Source organism: Mobula hypostoma, chromosome 6 (genome assembly GCF_963921235.1).
Source record: "Mobula hypostoma chromosome 6, sMobHyp1.1, whole genome shotgun sequence".
Classification (NCBI taxonomy): domain Eukaryota; kingdom Metazoa; phylum Chordata; class Chondrichthyes; order Myliobatiformes; family Myliobatidae; genus Mobula; species Mobula hypostoma.
The window spans coordinates 110,460,408-110,479,800 of NC_086102.1; the positions used below are offsets into that span (position 1 = coordinate 110,460,408).

The 19,393-nt window shown below is 42.6% G+C and overlaps 2 protein-coding genes and 1 pseudogene across 3 annotated transcripts in view; 1 reads left to right on the forward strand and 2 right to left on the reverse strand.

Annotated features, from left to right (window-relative positions):
- LOC134348295 (C-X-C chemokine receptor type 2-like) overlaps positions 1 to 6,177 on the forward strand; it is a 32,449-nt gene extending 26,272 nt beyond the window's left edge. Inside the window, exon 3 of the transcript XR_010018387.1 lies at positions 5,662 to 6,177. The gene's annotated coding sequence lies outside the window, so the exon portion shown is untranslated. The remainder of the gene's footprint in view (positions 1 to 5,661) is intronic.
- A 131-nt stretch (positions 6,178 to 6,308) lies between these two features.
- On the reverse strand, positions 6,309 to 7,446 carry LOC134348296 (C-X-C chemokine receptor type 1-like; annotated as a pseudogene).
- Positions 7,447 to 13,730: 6,284 nt separating this feature from the next.
- Positions 13,731 to 19,118, reverse strand: LOC134347619 (C-X-C chemokine receptor type 2-like). Of its 2 annotated transcripts, none has more exons than XM_063049985.1 (2): positions 17,836 to 19,118; positions 13,731 to 14,316 (listed from the first exon to the last, which is right to left on the reverse strand). In XM_063049985.1, exon 1 carries the CDS (start codon positions 19,031 to 19,033, stop codon positions 17,960 to 17,962), a length of 1,074 nt encoding a protein of 357 aa, XP_062906055.1. In that variant the 5' UTR covers positions 19,034 to 19,118; the 3' UTR covers positions 13,731 to 14,316; positions 17,836 to 17,959. The 2 variants fall into 2 exon arrangements, with proteins under 2 accessions (XP_062906055.1, XP_062906054.1); XM_063049984.1 differs by lacking the exon at positions 13,731 to 14,316 and adding an exon at positions 15,219 to 15,742.
- Positions 19,119 to 19,393: the final 275 nt, after the last annotated feature.

Here is a 19,393-nt window from a genome sequence, read left to right on the forward strand (position 1 = left end):
TTTCTATGAATCTGGGGAAAGCTCCTGGCCCTGATGGGTTTACCGTTGAATTTTATAAATGTTTTGCTTCTTTATTGATTCCTTGGCTCTATAAGGTTTTTGAGGCTTCTTTGAAACTTGGTAAACTTCCGGAATCTTTTAATAGAGCATCAATTTCTTTAATACTAAAGAAGGATAAAGACCCTGCTCAATGTGCATCTTATAGACCAATATCTTTATTAAATGTTGATTCTAAAGTTTTTTCTAAGTTATTAGCAAATAGACTAGAAAAAGTACTTCCTTCTATTATTTCGGAAGACCAAACGGGTTTTATTAAAGGTCGTTACTCTTTTTATAATATTCGTACATTGTTAAATATCGTTTATACTCCCTCACAAAATGTTCCTGAGTGTGTTATTTCTTTAGATGCCGAGAAAGCTTTTGATAGAGTAGAATGGCCTTATTTATTTAAGGTGCTTGAAATGTTTAATTTTAGCCTGAAATTTATATCCTGGATTAAACTGTTATATCACTCCCCTGTAGCCTCGGTTCGTACTAACTCTTTAAACTCACCTTTTTTTCCTCTCTTTCGTGGTACTCGACAAGGCTGTCCTCTTAGTCCCCTATTATTTGATATTGCATTAGAACCTCTTGCAATTGCTATTCGAGAATCTTCAAATATTACTGGGATAACTCGGGGATTAAAGTCCCATAAATTATCACTCTATGCTGATGATTTACTTTTATATATTTCTAATCCTGAGAGATCTATTCCTGCTGTTTTAGAGTTATTAGCACAATTTGGTCTTTTCTCAGGTTATAAATTAAATCTTAGTAAGAGTGAACTTTTTCCGATTAATAAACATCTTCCCTTATATTATAAATTTCCATTTAAATTGATTAATAATTACCTTTCATATCTTGGGATTAAAATTACTTGTAAACATAAAGATTTATTTAAGACTAACTTTTTACCATTAATAGACCATATTACTCAACTTTCATCTAAATGGTTTCCCTTATATTTAACTTTGATTGGTCGTATTAATGCAGTTAAGATGTTTTTTTTGCCAAAATTTTTATATGTGTTTCAGGCATTACCAATTTTCGTTCCTAAATCTTTTTTTGATAAAGTCGACTCTAAAATTTCTTCATTTATTTGGCAGAATAAGAATCCGAGACTGGGTAAAATACATTTACAGAAAGCTAAGAGAGATGGAGGTTTAGCATTACCTAACTTTAGATTTTATTATTGGGCTATTAATATTCGACATATGAAATTTTGGTTACTTGACCGGGACATACTATCTATTCCTAAATGGGTAGCATTGGAATTACAATCTGTTCAGGGTTATACACTTGGTTCTATTTTAGGTTCATCTCTTCCTTTTGATTCGAAACGCCTTAAGCAGGTCTCTAACCCGATCGTTAAATATGCTTTGCGTATTTGGTTTCAATTCAGAAAATTTTTTGATCTTAATCAATTCGGGTTAGCGATTCCTATTTTAGGTAACATATTTTTTCCTCCCTCTTTTACGGATCGCGCTTTTCAAACTTGGAAGACTAAGGGTATTTTACGGTTTTTGGATTTATTTTTAGATGGTTCCCTTATGTCTTTTGAACAATTATCTAATAAATATAACTTATCAAGAATACATTTTTTTAGATATTTACAAGTTAGAAATTTCCTAAGTACTATACTTTCTTCCTTTCCAATGCTTCCTCCTATATATATTTTAGATTCGATAATTAACCTTAATCCATGTCAGAAAGGTGCATCGGCTATGATTTATAATATTATTATGAAACTTAGGAAAGCTCCATTTGATAAGATTAGGGTAGATTGGGAACAGGAATTGGGGCTTACCATTTCTGTGGATGATTGGGGGCAGATTTTACAATTAGTTAATACTTCCTCTATTTGTGCTAAACATTCCCTAATTCAATTTAAAGTGGTTCATAGAGCACATATGTCCAAAGATAAGTTAGCGCGTTTTTACTCGCATATTAATCCTTTCTGTGATAGATGTTCGGGGCAGATAGCCTCTTTAACTCATATGTTTTGGTCTTGCCCTACTTTGGAAACTTTTTGGAGAGATATTTTCAATATTATTTCTAAGGTATTAAATATAGATATCTCTCCTCACCCTATTACTGCTATCTTTGGACTACCTAAAATTTCTAGTAATCTTTCCCCTTCAGCCCGTAGAATGATTGCATTTCTTACTTTAATGGCGAAAAGATGTATTTTACAACATTGGAAAGAGCTTAATGCTCCAACTACCTTTTTTTGGTTTTCTCAGACGATTTTATGTTTGAATCTGGAGAAAATTAGAAGTAACCTTTATGATTCTTCATTTAAATTTGAACAGATTTGGGGACCTTTTATTCGATATTTTCATTTAATGTAATATTTACCCTTCTTGTTTTTTTTTCACTGTTTTAATGGAGGTCGGGATTGAGGACGTGATTTTAAGTTTAACTCTGTTTGGTTTCAAGTTAGCCCATTGCTTTGCTTTGCTTTTAGTTAGTTGCACGGTGGGTTTTTTTTGGGGTTTTTTTTTTCTTTTTTTCCATTGATATATATAAAATCTAGTATACTATTATGTTATCTTGGTTTCTTATGCTTAAATTACATTGTTTGTAGTATTTTCTTTTTGGTATTGTTATCTTTTGGAATTTTATTATACTTTAACATTGTATTAATGTTTATATGGCTTACCTTTTTTGTATACTTACTCAATAAAAAGATTTAAAAAGAAAGAAAGAAAGGAAGGGATGGCGAATTACCTGAATGTCATGAGGGCATGATTTATTTCGGTGCAGGGAGAATGTAGGGTTCTCAGTAATACCATATGGACTGGTAAGTGTTAATTGCTCATTACCAAAATGGCTTCTCTGAAGTGCTATATTAAAATGGCTTCTTGTACTGTCAACTGCTGAGCAAAGGGTTTTCTGTAACAGCATGTTTGGGTTATACTTAGTGATAATGGAAATTGTATTCATTTGCTAGCCAATGGAAGTCATGTTATGATATCTTGTATATGTGTGCTGAGTTGAGGAGTGCGGGCTTTTTCGGGAGGCGAGAGAGAGGACGGACGAGCAGGGAACAGACAACGGTTCCAGGGCGGCAGATACCGAACCTCGGAAGGACGTTGTGGATGGAATCGGAGGCGTAAGCTCCAACCTTTTAAAATATTATGTGCACAAGACTGATAAGTTACTTATGTGGTGCCTTTTCTTTTAGTTGTTGCTACTAACCCACCACCAAAACTTGCTATAAAGTATAATTCTTTACTCGCACTTGGTATATTGTTTGATATTTATGTCATGGCTGATCATTGGGTACCTCACACCGTATCCGCACCAAAGCATTTGCACTGTTTGGCGGGGTCGACTGCTCTTCACCCTAGGCAACGGGAGTCAGTTGGGGCAAAGGTCGTTACATAACTGTAGAAATTTAAGAGTGTTTCAGGTGACACACCAAATCTCCTCAAAGTCCTGATGAAATATAGCCGCTGTCTTGCTTCCTTTGTAGCTGCATCGATATGTTGGATCCAGGTTAGATCCTCAGAGGTAGTGGCACCCAAGGGCTTGGAATTGCTAACTCTCCCCACTTGTGATCTCTCTGTCAGGATAGGTGTGTGTTCCCTCATCTTACCTTTTTTGAAGGCCACAATCAGCTCTTTGGTCTTACTGATGTTGAGTGCCAGGCTGTAGCCGTTCCTACGACACCACTCAACTAGCTGATATATCTCGCTCCAGTCCACCCTCTCATCACCATCTGAAATCCTGCCAGGAATGGTTGTATCGTCAGAAAATCTAAAGCTGGCATTTGAACTGTGCCGAGGTCACAGTCATGGGTGTAGAGAGAGTAGAGCAGTGGGCTAAGCACACATGCCTGTGGAATGCCAGAGCTAATTGTGGAGATGTTATTTCCAGTCTGCACAGATTGTGATATTCCAGTTAGGAAGTCGAGGGTCTAGTTGCAGAGGAAGGTACAGGGGCCTAAGTTCTAGAACTTTTTGATCAGACTATGGGAATAATGGCATTAAACGTTGAGCTGTAGTCAAGAAACAGCTTCCTGACATAGGTGTTTGTATTGTCCAGGTGATCCAAGACCGTGTAAAAAGTCAGTGAATTTTGATGTCTCTGAGCCTGTACTCACTGGAGTTTAGAAGAATAGGGAGGAGGGATTTCATTGAAACCTATCCAATATTAAAATGTCTAGATAGAGTGGATGTGGAGAGTATGTTTCCTATAGTGGGGGAGACCACGATCAGAGGGGTCAGCCACAGAATAAGCAGATGAGGAGCAATTCCTTTCACCAGAGAGTGGTGAATCTGTGCCACAGATGTCTCATGATGCCAGATCATTGAGTAGGTTCTTGATTAGTAGGAATGTTAAAGGTTAAAGGGAGAAGACTGGAGAATAGGATAGAGAAAAAAAAATCAGCCATGATGGAATAGCAGAGCAGACTTGATGGACTGAATGGCCTAATTCTGCTCCTGTATTTTATGGTCTTATGGAATTTGAAACTACACAGAAAAAATAAAAGCTGAACAGAGATGCTGTATAGGAAGGTTAAGGTTGGTTACAGTCCAGAAGGGAGATGTGTCGTAGAGGCAGAGGATACAACTGAGTTCATAAATAAACATCTTTCACCTTCTCCACAAAACAAGAGAACAAAGCACAGTACAGGTCTTTTAGCCTATGATGTTGGGCCAGCCTTTTCAATCTAACCCTTCCCTTCCACACAGTCCTCTATTTTTCAACATGAGGTGTTTCCACATTCAGGATAATGACAACAAGAAAAATGCAACACATGCGATTAAAAACTCCGTGTAGTTTAGAAGCTAAAGGTATATATTTTTTCACTGTCTGCACACACAGGGTTAGAGTCAATGTCTTGATTTTGAAGATGTTGAGTTATGGAATAGTTCTCTGTCAATCCACCAATCTTCAGCCGGAGGTTTGCAAATATTTCTTCCTGATTCAGAAAGCTAGCATCAGCTTGGCTGCCCGAATGGCCTGTCCCACAGTGCTACCATTCTGGCTGAAGCCAATAATCCTTGCTCGCCGAATATCACATAACTTATCTGTTGCAGGGGACAATGCTGAGGTGAGAAGTGTCATTGGAGTAGCAGAGGCAAACCCATTCAAACCACATTACTGACCATCAAACTTGATAATGATACAATACAGAGAGAGAGAAAAAGATCTCTGTGCATCCTTATCCTACACAGTCTCAGCTCCAACATCGTGTTTAAGGTGACAGAGGCAGAGCGAGTGACTGTCTTGAATGTTTTTCTTCTGATCACCGGACCCTGGTGGACATTGGTAACGTAGAATACTGCAAGCTTGGTTCACTAGTTCGTTGCGGGGGCAGCTGCGTTGACTTGCTTGTAGTGCAGACCAGGGTCACCTGTTGCAGCTGCCCAAAGGAGGTGGTGTGATGTGGTATCCATGTTGCACTGGGGGCTGGCCCCACCCCTTGGTGCTGCTCTCCTGTACTCACTTGGTGCAAGACAAGCTCGATTAAGTTCGTCTGTGGCTGCATTGCCATTTTAGCGCGTGACGTTTGGAATGCTGAAGGCTTGTTTTTCCTGACAACATCTCATGTACTATCTCATAATTTCCCACTCGAGATCAATAAAGTACTTATTATTATCAAATCTACAGGACTTGGACAATATTGGACTCACTTTACACCGCACGCTGTCGGAGCAGTGCTGCCAGGATAATCAAGGACACGACCCACCCAGCCAACACACTTCTCGTCCCTCTTCCCTCCGGGAGAAGGCTCAGGAGCTTGAAGACTCGTACAGCCAGATTTGGAAACAGCTCTTTCCAACTGTGATAAGACTGCTGAACGGATCCTGACCCGGATCTGGGCCGTACCCTCCAAATATCTGGACCTGCCTCTTGGTTTTTTTGCACTACCTTACTTTCCATTTTTCTATTTTCTATTTATGATTTATAATTTAAATTTTTAATACTTACTATCAATTTGTAATTCAGGGAGTGGGAAGCGCAGAATCAAATATTGCTGTGGTAATTGTAAGTTCTAGTATCAATTGTTTGGTGACAATAAAGTAGACAATATTTTTTGTAAAAATGTATATTTACTGCGACCTTATATGTGCCATTTGTGTCCTGTGCTGTGCGTGACTGTTGGTACTGTGTTTTGCACCCTGGCCCCTGAGGTACACTGTTTCATTTGACTACGTTCATGGATACTCATGTCTGGTTGAATGACAATTAAATTTGAACTTGAACTTTAATTCAACAACATTCTGATTGGACAAGATTCCACCATCACAGGCAGTCTATATGGTAGATGAAATGAGTGCAGATTCAAAGGAAGAGGACACTGATAGTTTATAATGTGCTTTTGTGAATCCTTTATCTGCCAAGAGGTTGAGTAAGTTCTTCCGGAATCAGAGCCCAGTGAAAGTGTATAAGGTTGGATTAATGCCGCAATCAAGCGTCTCAGACAGAACCCAGTCAACGTGGTTAATCCTGTGGCAAGTCTCGACGATGAGCTTGCTTTTCATCAAAGTGTTGACCAGCATAGTGACACTGTGGGGCAGCCAATAAACAAGGAAGGTGAGGACAACAGCAATAACGACCTTCATGGCTTTCTGCTTCTGGAAACCCCTTGTCTGACACAGTCTGCGGATGGTGACACTGTAGCAGAAGACCATGACACCCAGTGGGATGAGGAACCCAATGACATGACGCAAGAACCTGGTGGTGTTTTTCCAGGTTGTGATGGATTCACCCTCGAGTAACTCATAACACAGGACTCTTTCATTGTAGATGAACTTGCCCTTGTAGAGGATGGGTAAAGACAAGAGAACAGCCAGCACCCACACAACAGCACAGACCAGTTTGATCAGGAGTGGTCGCTTCTCCCTGTGGGACTGGGCAGAGTGGACGATGGCGAGGTAACGGTCAACACTGATGCAGGCCAGAAACAGGATGCCACTGTAAAAGTTCACCTCCTGGAGCATGCTGACAACCTTACACATGGCATTGCCAAACACCCACCCAGACATGGCATCCACTGCCCAGAAGGGCAGAGTGACGGCAAAGAGCAGGTCACCCATGGCCAGGTGGAGCAGGTAGACGTCTGTCAATGATGTAGAGCGTCAATTGTGAAGAATGACGATGATCACCACCAGGTTCCCCATCATGGCAAGGAAACACAACAGGCTGTAGACAACAACCAATGTGACACTGACCCAGTTTTCAATGATTACAGATGGCAAGGACTAGAAGTGTGATCAGCCAGTATATATTCTGCATATATGTAATTATCAAACATATCCCCAAAGTCTATGTCACCAACATCAACGCTCTGGACAGCCATCGATGAAAGAAACACCGAAATATGTCATAGGTAGAACAGAACAATTTTCCCCCGGGATCTCTGGATTTCACCCACGTCCTAAGGACGGGAAAGTCGGTGGGTTAATTGGTTACTGTAAATTGCCGCCAATGATTGCAGGATCTGGAGTGGGTAGGGGTATATGATGGGTATTTAAGGAGAATTCAGGGGTTTGGGTAGGATTTCTGTAAAAATCGGTAGCTAGAAGCCACATGGACAGTTGGTTGAAGGGCTTGTTTCCATGGCCCATATCACTAATGATTGTAAAAACCCTTCAGAATTAAATTCAGGGGGCAGTTTCAAAGGAGATGCGAGGGGCAAGTTTTTGACACAGAGAGTGATGGCTGCCTGGGGTGGTGGAAGAGGCAGAAACATTAGGGATGTTTAGATAGGAGCATGGATGTGAGGAAAAAGGGAGGGATATAGATTTTGAGTAGGCATAAGGGATTAGTTTAATTAGCCAATAGATTATTTTTTTAATTGCTTTGGCACAGCATTGTGGGCCAAAGGGACTTTTTCTTTGCTGTACTGTTGTATATTCTATGTTCTATGATACCAAATTTTACTTTGAAACTTGAACTTTAAAAGGGACCTGAGGGGCAACTTTTTCACACTGAGAGTGCTGAGTATGTTGAAAGTGCCAGAGAAAGTGGTTGAGGAAGGTACAATTACGGTTAAAAGGCCCTTGGACAGGTAAATGGATAGGAAAGATTTAGAGGCTCTGAGCTAAACTCAGCGAAATGCAATTACAAAAGAAGGCAATTATGCCAGAAACTGCACTTCATTAGGAGTTTGAGAAGATTTAATGACCCCACCTCCAAGGAAAGGCCCACTTCAAATTATTGCCATCAAGGAGAAGGTACAGGAGCCTGAAGACACACAATCAACATTTTAGGAACAGCTTTTTCCCCAACACCATCAACTTTCTGAATGGACAATGAACTAACCCATGAACACTATCTCATTATTTTTGCTCTCTATGTCTTTAATTTGTATATATATATATATAGTTATTTGTTATGTTAATTTATAGTATATTTTAATTTCTTCTTCATTCTTCATCTGTTGGTGCATAATCAGTGCAGTGAGATGGATACAGAGGCAGAGCTGTGTTCTTTGTGTGAGATATTGGAATTCCGGAAGACCTACAAGCTCCCAGATAATCAATAGGTTCAATAGGTACATTTAATATCAAAGAAATGTATACAATATACATCCTGAAATTCTTTTTCTTTGCAGATATCCACAAAAACAGAGTAGTGCCTCAAAGAATGAATGACGGTTCAACGTTAGAACCCCAAAGCCCCCCCCTCAGCTCCCCCCTCCCACACACAAACAGCAGCAAGGCAATGACCACCCCCTCCCCCACCAGCAAAAAAACATCGGCAACCTCCCCACGAGAACTCAAGCGTGCAGCAAAGCATCAAAAAAGACACAGACTTGCAGTACCCCAAAGACTACTCGTTCGCCCAGTAATTCGACATACCACAGGCTCTCATCACATCTTCACCAGGTGTTCCAAGCTACAGCTCCTTAGAAAACATGTTAAGGTGCTGAAGCTGCAGCTCGATGATCTTCAGCTCAGAGGAGGTTCACAAGAAAGATTCCGGGAATGAAAGGGTTATCGTCTGAAGAGTGCTTGATAGCTCTGGGCCAGTACTCGCTGGAATTTATAAGAATGAGTGGGGAGGATCTCATTGAAATCTATTTGATGTTGAAAGGCCTAGATAGAGTGCATGTGGAGGGGATGTTTCCTATAATAGGGGAACTAGGACTAGAGGTCCCAGTCTCAGGATAGGGGGACAGTCACGTAGAATGGAGACGAAAAGGAATTTCTTAAGCCAGAGGGTGGTGAATCTGTGGAATTCGTTGCCACAGGCAGCTGTGGAGGCCAAGTCATTGTGTGTATTTGAGCAGGTTCTTGATCCGTCAGGACAAGGAAGGATACAGGGAGAAGGCAGAAGAATGGGGTTGAGAGGGAAAATGGATCAGCCGTAATAAAGTGGTGGACTAGACTCAGTCGGCCAAATGGTCTAATTCTGTTCCTGTGTTACTGTCTTATGGTCTTACGTTTTATATATTGCACTGTACCGTTAACATAAAACAACAAATTTCATGATTGCAGTGAACTATCGGCGCAGACAGAGAGGTGGTTCAGCGGGTGAGCTGTGCTGGGCCATTCCGAGGCATGATGTGTTTGTGTTTGAGCCGGGGAAGCAGACGGATTTCAGAATCGCAGCTGGAAATGGCGTGAGCGATTTGGAGAGGAGTCGATGTGGAAAAGTTTCGCTGCCCATCCAACTAAGCCAAGTGCGAGGTTGGATTGCTCCAAGCGCCGAGCCCATTTGGTGGGATACAGAATGGCTTTGGGCTGGGGGCTGGGCTGTCCAGGCATATCGGGGCGCTGGGATCCAGGTCCTAGAGCGTGGCACTGCTCACTGCTTGGACAATTGAAATGCGGGTCCAGATAGACTAGAAAGCCAGAATGTCTGGTACGGAGGCGAGGGTCCAGTCGATTTTGCTCACTCTCCACAAATATTTATTCCTTCCTCTGTGGTGCCGCGACTATGAACTGATCCAGCTGCTGTGCGTTTCTGCCCCGCGGGTGTGAGGAACTGTGGGCCAAGATTTTGGGCCTACTCTGGCTGCTTCTGGAATTAGGGTTGCCAACTGTCCCGTATTTGCCAGGACATCCTGTATATTGGGCTAAATTGGTTTGTCCCATACAGGACCGCTCTTATCCCGTATATCCCCCGCTAAGGTAGAGCGTTCCTGTGAAACCTTTTGTGCCAATAGACAAAAGACAATGGACAATAGGTGCAGGAGTAGGCCATTCGGCCCTTTGAGCCAGCACCGCCATTCACTGTGATCATGGCTGATCATCCACAATCAGAATCCAGTTCCTGCCTTATCCCCATAATCTTTGATTCCGCTATCTTTAGGAGCTCTATCCATCTCTTTCTTGAAAGCATCCAGAGACTTGGCCTCCACAGCCTTCTGGGGCAGAGCATTCCATATATCCACCACTCTCTGGGTGAAAAAGTTTTTCCTCAACTCCGTTCTAAATGGCCTACCCTTTATTCTTAAACTGTGGCCTCTGGTTCTGGACTCACCCATCAGTGGGAAGATGCTTCCTGCCTCCAGCGTGTCCAATCCCTTAATAATCTTATATGTTTCAATCAGATCCACTCTCATCCTTCTAAATTCCAGCGTATACAAGCCCAGTCACTCCAATCTTTCATCATATGACAGCCCCGCCATCCCGAGAATTAACCTTGTGAACCTACGCTGCACTCCCTCAATAACAAGAATGTCCTTCCTCAAATTTGGAGACCAAAACTGCACACAATACTCCAGGTGTGGTCTCACCAGGGCCCTGTACAGCTGCAGAAGGACCTCTTTGCTCCTAGACTCAATTCCCCTTGTTATGAAGGCCAGCATGCCATTAGCTTTCTTCACTGCCTGCTGTACCTGCATGCTTGCTTTCAGTGACTGATGTACAAGAACACCTAGATCTCGTTGTACTTCCCCTTTTCCTAACTTGACTCCATTTAGATAATAATCTGCCTTCCTGTTCTTACCACCAAAGTGGATAACCTCACATTTATCCACATTAAACTGCATCCGCCCACTCACCCAGCCTGTCCAAGTCACCCTGCATTCTCATAACATCCTCCTCACATTTCACACTGCCACCCAGCTTTGTGTCATCTGCAAATTTGCTAATGTTACTTTTAATCCCTTCATCTAAATCATTAATGTATATTGTAAACAGCTACGGTCCCAGCACTGAACCCTGTGGTACCCCACTGGTCACCGCCTGCCATTCCGAAAGGGACCTGTTAATCACTACTCTTTGTTTCCTGTCAGCCAGCCAATTTTCAAACCATGTCAGTACTCTGCCCCCCAATACCATGTGCCCTAATTTTGCCCACCAATCTCCTATGTGGGACTTTATCAAAGGCTTTCTGAAAGTCCAGGTACACTACATCCACTGGCTCTCCCTTGTCCATTTTCATAGTTACATCCTCAAAAAATTCCAGAAGATTAGTCAAGCACGATTTTCCCTTTGTAAATCCGTGCTGACTCGGACCTATCCTTTTACTGCTATCCAAATGTGGCATAATTTCATCTTTTATAATTGACTCCAGCATCTTTCCCACCACTGACGTCAGGCTAACCGGTCTATAATTCCCTGTTTTCTCTCTCCCTCCTTTCTTGAAAAGTGGGACAACATTAGCCACCCTCCAATCCACAGGAACTGATCCTGAATCTATAGAACATTGGAAAATGATTACCAATGCGTCTACAATTTCTAAAGTGACCTCCTTAAATACCCTGGGCTGTAGATCATCAGGTCCCGGGGACTTACCAGCCTTCAGACCCAACAGTCTATCCAACACCATTTCCTGCCTAATATAAATTTCCTTCAGTTCATCCATTACCCTAGGTCCTTTGACCACTATTATATCTGGTGAAATCGCGTAAAGTGAAGAAGCACTTACCATTAATTTATATGGGAAAAATTTTTGAGCTTTCCCAGACTCAAAAAATAACCTACCAAATGATACCAAATAACACATAAAACCCAAAATAACACTAACATATAGTAAAAGCAGGAATGATATGATAAGTACACAGCCTATATAAAGTAGTAGTAATGTATGTACAGTGTAATTGGGAAGATTAAGCCAAAACAGACTTGTAGAAAAAAATCGGCACGTACACGCATGCGCACACAGGTGCCCGCGCAAGGCTTCATGGTCATAGTAGTCTTTCTCGGGGTAAACACAAGTATCCCGTATTTGACTGCTACTTTTGTCCCTTATTTGGGAGTGAGAAAGTTGGCAACCCTAACTGGAATGGTCCTGGGACTCAGTCTGGTTTGGGATGCTGTTGGCTTGCTTCTATTATTTGGATGATGTGTATGATTTTTATCTCTCTCTTTCTCTGCACAGTGGCTTTTGGCCTTTTTTTATTGGGTTATTCGGCTCTCTTGATTTGTGACTGCCTGTAAGCAGATCGATTTCAAGATGTATAATTTATACATTCTTTTATAATAAATATGCTTTGAATCTTTGACATATGTCAGTCATAATAAACCCGATTCTGACTTGGATTCTGTATCTGAGGTGCACGGATAGGAAAGTTTGAGAGGGATACAGGTCAAACACAGACAAATTGGATTAGATCAGACAGACAACTTGGTCAGTATAGGCGAGTTGGTATGAAGGGCTACACACACATGCACATGTTGTTTCCTTACTCTATAACTCCATAACTCCCCAAACGTCTCTGCATGAAACTTCACCAATATCGCAATTGCTTTGGCAGGTTGATGCTCAGTCAAACATCGTACATCCGAAGGGCTGTGGAGGAAAGTTAGAGAGTACAGAACTCTCAGAGCCTCACCTATATGAACCTCCTGGTGTCAGCAATCTAACAAGGCAGGCCCTCTGCCAACCCAGCATGGATGCCTCAGCTTTCAAAATTCAGAGCTGAAAATACCGTTGGAAGTTCAAAGGCCTGGCCACAGACAGCAAGGCAATCTTACTGTTTTTGTCATTGTTACTCATCCTGACTCATCCCACATCCTTCAGCCCCTTAAAGTTATACTCAGTGGCCACTTTACTACGTACCTCCTAGAACTAATAAAGTGGCTGCTAAGTGTATGCTTGTGGTCTTCTGCTGCTGTAGCCCATCCACTTCAAGGTTTGATGTGTTGTACATTTAAAGATGCTCTCTTGCTCACCAATGTTGTAGCCTGTGGTTATGTGAGTTACTGTCGCCTTCCTGTCAGCTTAAACCAGCCTGGCCATTCTCATCTGACCTCTCTCAATAACAAGGTGTTTTCATCCACACAACTGCTGGTCACTGGATGACTTTTTGTTTATCACACCATATTCTGTAAACTCTAGGTGAATGTTCTGGTTGAAAATCCCAGGATATCAACCATTTCTGAGATATTGAAGCCACCTATCTGGCACCAACAATCATTCCATTGTCAAAGTAACATAAATCACATTTCTCCCATTCTGATGTTTGGTCTGAACAACAGCTGAACCTCTTGACCATGTCTGCATCGAGTCGCTAGCACATAATTATCTTATTAGATATTTGCATTATCGAGTAGGTGTACAGGTGTACCTAATATAATGGCCACTGAGTGTTTTTTTACCCACCTAACTTCAGTGGAGGTCATTATAGGAAGGATGTGGAAGCTTTAGAGCGGTTGCGGAGGAGATTTACCAGGTTGCAGCCTGGAATAGAGAGCATGTCGTATGAGGATAGGTTGAGTGAGCCGGGGATTTCCTCTTTGGAATAAAGGAGGATGGGAGGTGACTTGAAAGAGATCTACAAGTTGTTAAGAGGCATCGATCGGGTGGAAAACCAGAGACTTCTTCCAAGGCCATAAATGGCTAACACAAGCTGGCGTAATTTAAACACAATTGGAGAAAAATAAAGGGGGGGATATCAGTGGTAGGTTTTTTTACGTGCAGAGTGGTGGGTGCGTTGGAACAGTGGTCAGGAGTGGTGGTTGAGGCAGATACATTAGGGATACTTAAGAAACTCCTAGGTGGACGATGGAAAAATGGAGGACTATATGGGAGGAAGGGGTTAAATTAATCTCAGAGTAAGTTAAGAGGTTGTCACAACATCGTGGGCCAAAGGGCCTGTTCTGTGTGGTTATGTTCTATGTTCTATAGTTACATGTTTCCTCAGCCACCTCCCCACTTTCTGGAGTTCCGTGTCTGTTCATTCCCCCCAGAGAGATCTTCATCCTAGAACTTATCTTTGCAAGTGGAACAAGGGCTACATTTGCCCCTACACGTCCTCCTTCACTTCCATTCAGGGTCCCAAACGGTCCTTCCAGGTGAGAATGCACTTCACTTGTTATCTGTTGGGGTCATCTAGTGTACCTGGTGTTGTCGTTCTGGCCTCTTCTACATCGGTGAGACCAAACGCAGATTATGGAAATTGCTTCACTGAGCACCTTCGATCTGTCTGCCTCAAAAGGCAGGATCACCTGGTGGCCCACCATTTTAATTCAACTTCCCATCCTCATTCCTACATGTTGGTCCATGGCCTCCATTATTGCCATGATGAGGACCAACTCAGGTTGCAAGAGTGACCCTTCATAATCCGTCTGGTTAGCCTCCGACCTGATAGCATGAGCATTAATTTCTCCAACTAGTGGTAATCTCTCCACTCCCCTCTCCCTTCTCTCTTTATCCTTTCCCCATTCTTGTTCCCCTCTCACCCCTTCTCTTCTCCTCACCTGCCCATCACCTCCCTCTGGTTCCCCATCTCCTTCCCTTTCTTCCATTGCCCATCATCCTCTCACATATGTCAATTATGTTAGGGATGGAATGGAAGCACCATGTTCATTACAATTGCTTTTCACTATCTGCAATCACTGATCGGGGTTCGATTCCCACCGCTGTCTCTAAGGATATTTTGACATTCTCTACATGACCACGTGGGATTCCTCTGGGTGCTCCAGTTTCATTCCACCTTTCAAAGACGTACAAGTTAGGGTTGGTGAGTTGTGGGCATGGTATGTTGGTACTAAAATGTGTGGTGATACCTGCAAGCCCTCCTTATTGGTTCCAGGACCTCCAACGGATACCAAAAAACACGTATGCTCAAGTTCCTTATTTAACCTGTCTCAGTGCAGGTGGACTTTAGGACCCGGCGGAGCACCGGACCTACACACATCCTCCCCTATACTTTAAATCATCTCTAGATTACTTATAATACCTAATACAATGTAAATGCTATGTAAACGTAACTGTTATACTGTATTGTTTAAGGAATAATGACAAGTAAAAAAATTATTTCCAACAAAAACATTCAATAAAACAAAAATATACAGTTTTAAACGAACCAGATCGAACACATGATAAATGACTTATTGGAATAAATGTGGAATGTCACTGTCACTATAAAACTTCAGTAACTTGTCTTTCTACTTCCTTAAATAATATACAGCGGTAGTTCCGACACCATTTTCTTCAGTAAGACGCCGCACAGACACACCACGATCAAGCTTCTGCAATAACTCCACTTTCTGCGTTATTGATAATGATAGATGCTTCCTTCTCTTTTTCTCATTGTTACCCATAGGGGTATCTGCAGCTCTTTCTGACATTTTCACAGTGAAATTAAACACGAAGTCAACAGTGAACACAAAATATCAGTGAACAACAAATGCACGTGTAACCAGTACGAGCGCTGAGCCACAACTGACGTCTGGTGGCCTCTGCTCGCGCTGCCACGTCACACCTGAGTGATGTCAGCTGTTGGCGAAATAAACTTCTGTTTTCGGAGCTTTTTGGGTTTCAGAATTTCGGATAAGCGATTGTGGATCTGTAATTTTATTTTATCTTATATTAGACCAGGATAGAGTCCTTGTAGTCAGCCAAATGAAATTTAACATAAATGCAGTTACAGCAAATATCAAGTAAATAAAGAATGCATTGCAACATAAACAACAGGTCTTCCAGTTCAGCCTCCTGAATGGCATCTTCTCCATCTCCCCAAACACGTCAGTATCTTTATCTGATGATGTTATTCCGCACGGTGCTGGTGAACCGCCCACAATGAGAGGGTTAATGTATGAACAGCTTTGATGCTCTGCGCCTGTACTCACCAGAGTTTTGAAGAATGAGTGGGATCTCATTGAAACTTATTGAATATTGAAAGGTCTAGCTAGAGTGAATGTGGAGAGGATATTTCCTATAGCAGGAGAGTCTAGGACCAGAGGGCACACTCTCAGAGTACAAGGACATCCCTGTAGAATGGAGCTGATGAGGAATACCTTTAGAGAGAGAGTAGTGAATCTGTGGAATACATTGCGACAGACGGTTGTGGAGGCCAAGTCACTGGGTATATTTAACACTGAGGTTGATAGGTTCATGATTGGTCAGGGGTTAAAGGTTATGGGGAGAGGCAGGAGAATGGGGAAGGGAAAAAATCAGCCATGATGGAATGGCAGAGCAGTCTGCATGGGCTGAGTGGCCTGCCTGCTCCTGTATCACACAGTCTTATGAAATTTGAAATTGCATAGACAAATAAATACTGAAAAGAGATACTGTAAGGGAAGGCTAAAGTTGGTTACAGTCCTGAATGGAGCTGTGTTGTCAAAGCAAAGCATACAACTGAACATCTTTCACCTACTTAATACCATAAGACCATAAGACAGAGGAGCAGAATTAGACCATTTGGCCCATGGAGTCTGTTCCACCATTCAATCATCACTCATCCTTTGTTCCCCTCTTCAGCCCCACTCCCCAGCCTTCTCCCCATAACCTTTGATGCTGGTCCAATCAAGAATCTATCAATCTCCACCTTAAATACACCCAACAACCTGGCCTCCACAGTAGCCTGTGGTAATAAATTCCACTAATTCACCACCCTCTGGCTAAAGAAATTTCTCAGCATCTGTTTTAATTGGACACCCCTCTATCCTGAGGCTGTGCCCTCTTGTCCTAGATTCCCCCACCATGGGAAACAGCTTTCCCACATCTATTCTGTCTAGGCCTTTCAATGCTTGAAAGGTTTCAATGAGGTCCTCCCCCATCCTTCTAAATTCCAGCGAGAACAGACCCAGAGCTATCAAACGTTCCTTGTATGATAACCCTTTCATTCTCAGAATCATCCTTGTGAATCTCCTCTGAGGCCGCTACAAAGCCAGCACATCTTTTCTTAGATGAGGAGCCCAAACCTGTTCACAATACTCAAGGTGAGGCCTCACCAGTCCCTTATAAAGCCTCAGAATCACATCCCTGCTCTCATATTCTAGACCTCTTGAAATGAGGTCTAACATTGCATTTGCTTTCCTCACCACCGAATCTACGTACAAGTTAACCTTTAGGGTGTTCTGCACGAGGACCTTCAAGTCCTGTTACATCTCAGATTTTTGGATTTTCTCCCCGTTTAGAACAAGACAAGAAGACAGAACAGACAACATAAAGCATAGAAAAGTACAACACAGTACAGGACCTTCAGCCCGTGATGAGCTGACCATTTCATCTACTCCAAGATCAATCTAACCCTTCCTTCCCATACCCTCATTTTTCTCCCATGGGATGCTGCCACACTCACTGTAATGACTAAAGGGAAAGAGCAATGTATGGGATAAAAAAATCTATGTAGCTTAAAAACTATGCACATATTTCGTTCTACAGTCTGCCCACACTGGGTGAGAGACAATGCCTTGATTTTGATAATTCTCAGTCAATCTACCAATCTTCAACCGGAGGATTGCAAATATTTCTTCCTTATTCAGAGAGCTAGTATCAGAGCCTATCATAGTGCTACCGTTCTGGGAAGCCAATAGTCCTTACTGTTAGTTTTCAGACCCCGAGAATCACATAATGTATCTGGTGCAGATGATAATGTGAAAGTGAGTGGTGTCATTGGGATAGCAGAAGCAAAACCATTCAAACCATATTACTGACCATTGAACTGGATAACAGCGCCATATAGAGAACAGCATCCTATACAATGATGGCTCCAACATCGTATTTAAGCTTCTAATTTGACAACATTCTGATTGGATGAGATTCCACCATCACAGACAATCTATATTGTAGAAGAAACGAGTCCGGATTCCGAGGAAGTGAACACCGATCGCTTATAATGTGCTTTTGCATGTTGACTAATAAGTCCTTTATCCGCCAAGAGGTTGAGTAAGTTCCTCCGGAATTTGAGCCCAATGAAGCCGTATAAAATTGGATTAATGCAGCAATGCAGAAATCCCAGAATCCGAGTCACGGACAGACCCCGGTCGATGTGATTGCGCCTGTCACAAGTCTCGGCGATGAGTTTGCTTCTCATCAGAGTGTCAACAAACACGGTGATATTGTGGGGCAGCCAACAAATGAGAAATGCAAGCACCACGGCGATAATGACCTTCATGGCTTTCTGCTTCTGGAAACCCCTTGTCTGACACAGTCTGCGGATGGTGACACTGTAGCAGAAGACCATGACACCCAGTGGGATGAGGAACCCAATGACATGACGTAAGAACCTGGTGGTGTTTTTCCAGGTTGTGATGGATTCACCCTCGAGTAACTCATAACACAGGACTCTTTCATTGTAGATGAACTTGCCCTTGTAGAGGATGGGTAAAGACAGGAGAACAGCCAGCACCCACACAACAGCACAGACCAGTTTGATCAGGAACGGCCGCTTCTGCCAGTGGGGCTGGGCAGAGTGGACGATGGCGAGGTAACGGTCAACACTGATACAGGCCAGAAACAGGATGCCACTGTAAAAGTTCACCTCCTCGAGCATGCTGACAACCTTACACATGGCATCGCCAAACACCCAGCCAGACATGGCATCCACTGCCCAGAAGGGCAGAGAAACAGCAAAGAGCAGGTCAGCCGTGGCAAGGTGGAGCAGGTAGATGTCTGTGGATGATGTTGAGCGCCGATTGTGAAGAACGACGATCATCACCACCAGGTTCCCCATCACAGCGAGGAAACACACCAGGCTGTAGACAACGGCCAACGTGAGATTGACCCAACTTCCAAAATTTACAGGATGGCAAGGACTGGAGTTCTGATCAGTGAGTACATATTCTGGATATGTGTAATTGTCAAACATATCCTCAAAGTCTACATCATTGAGATCATAGTTCAGGACAGCCATCCCTGAAAGAAACAGAGAAATACATCATAAATACAAGAGATTCTGGAGATGCTGGATATCTTAGGCAACACACACAAAATGATTGAGGAACTCAACAGGTCAGGCAGCATCTATGGAGGGGAATAACCAGTCAATGATTTGGGCTGAGCCTTTCATCAGGACTGGCAAGGAAGGGGGCTGAAGACAGGAAAAGGTTGGTTGGGCGATAGGGGAGATGAGGTAAGAAGCTGAGGGGTGAGAGTTGGAAGGGGTAAGGAGCTGAAAAAGAAGTCAGGTATCTGATAAGAGAAGAGAGAGGGGAGAAAGGGAAAGAGGAGGATCACCCATGGGAGGTGATGGGCAGGCGAGGAGAAGAGAAGA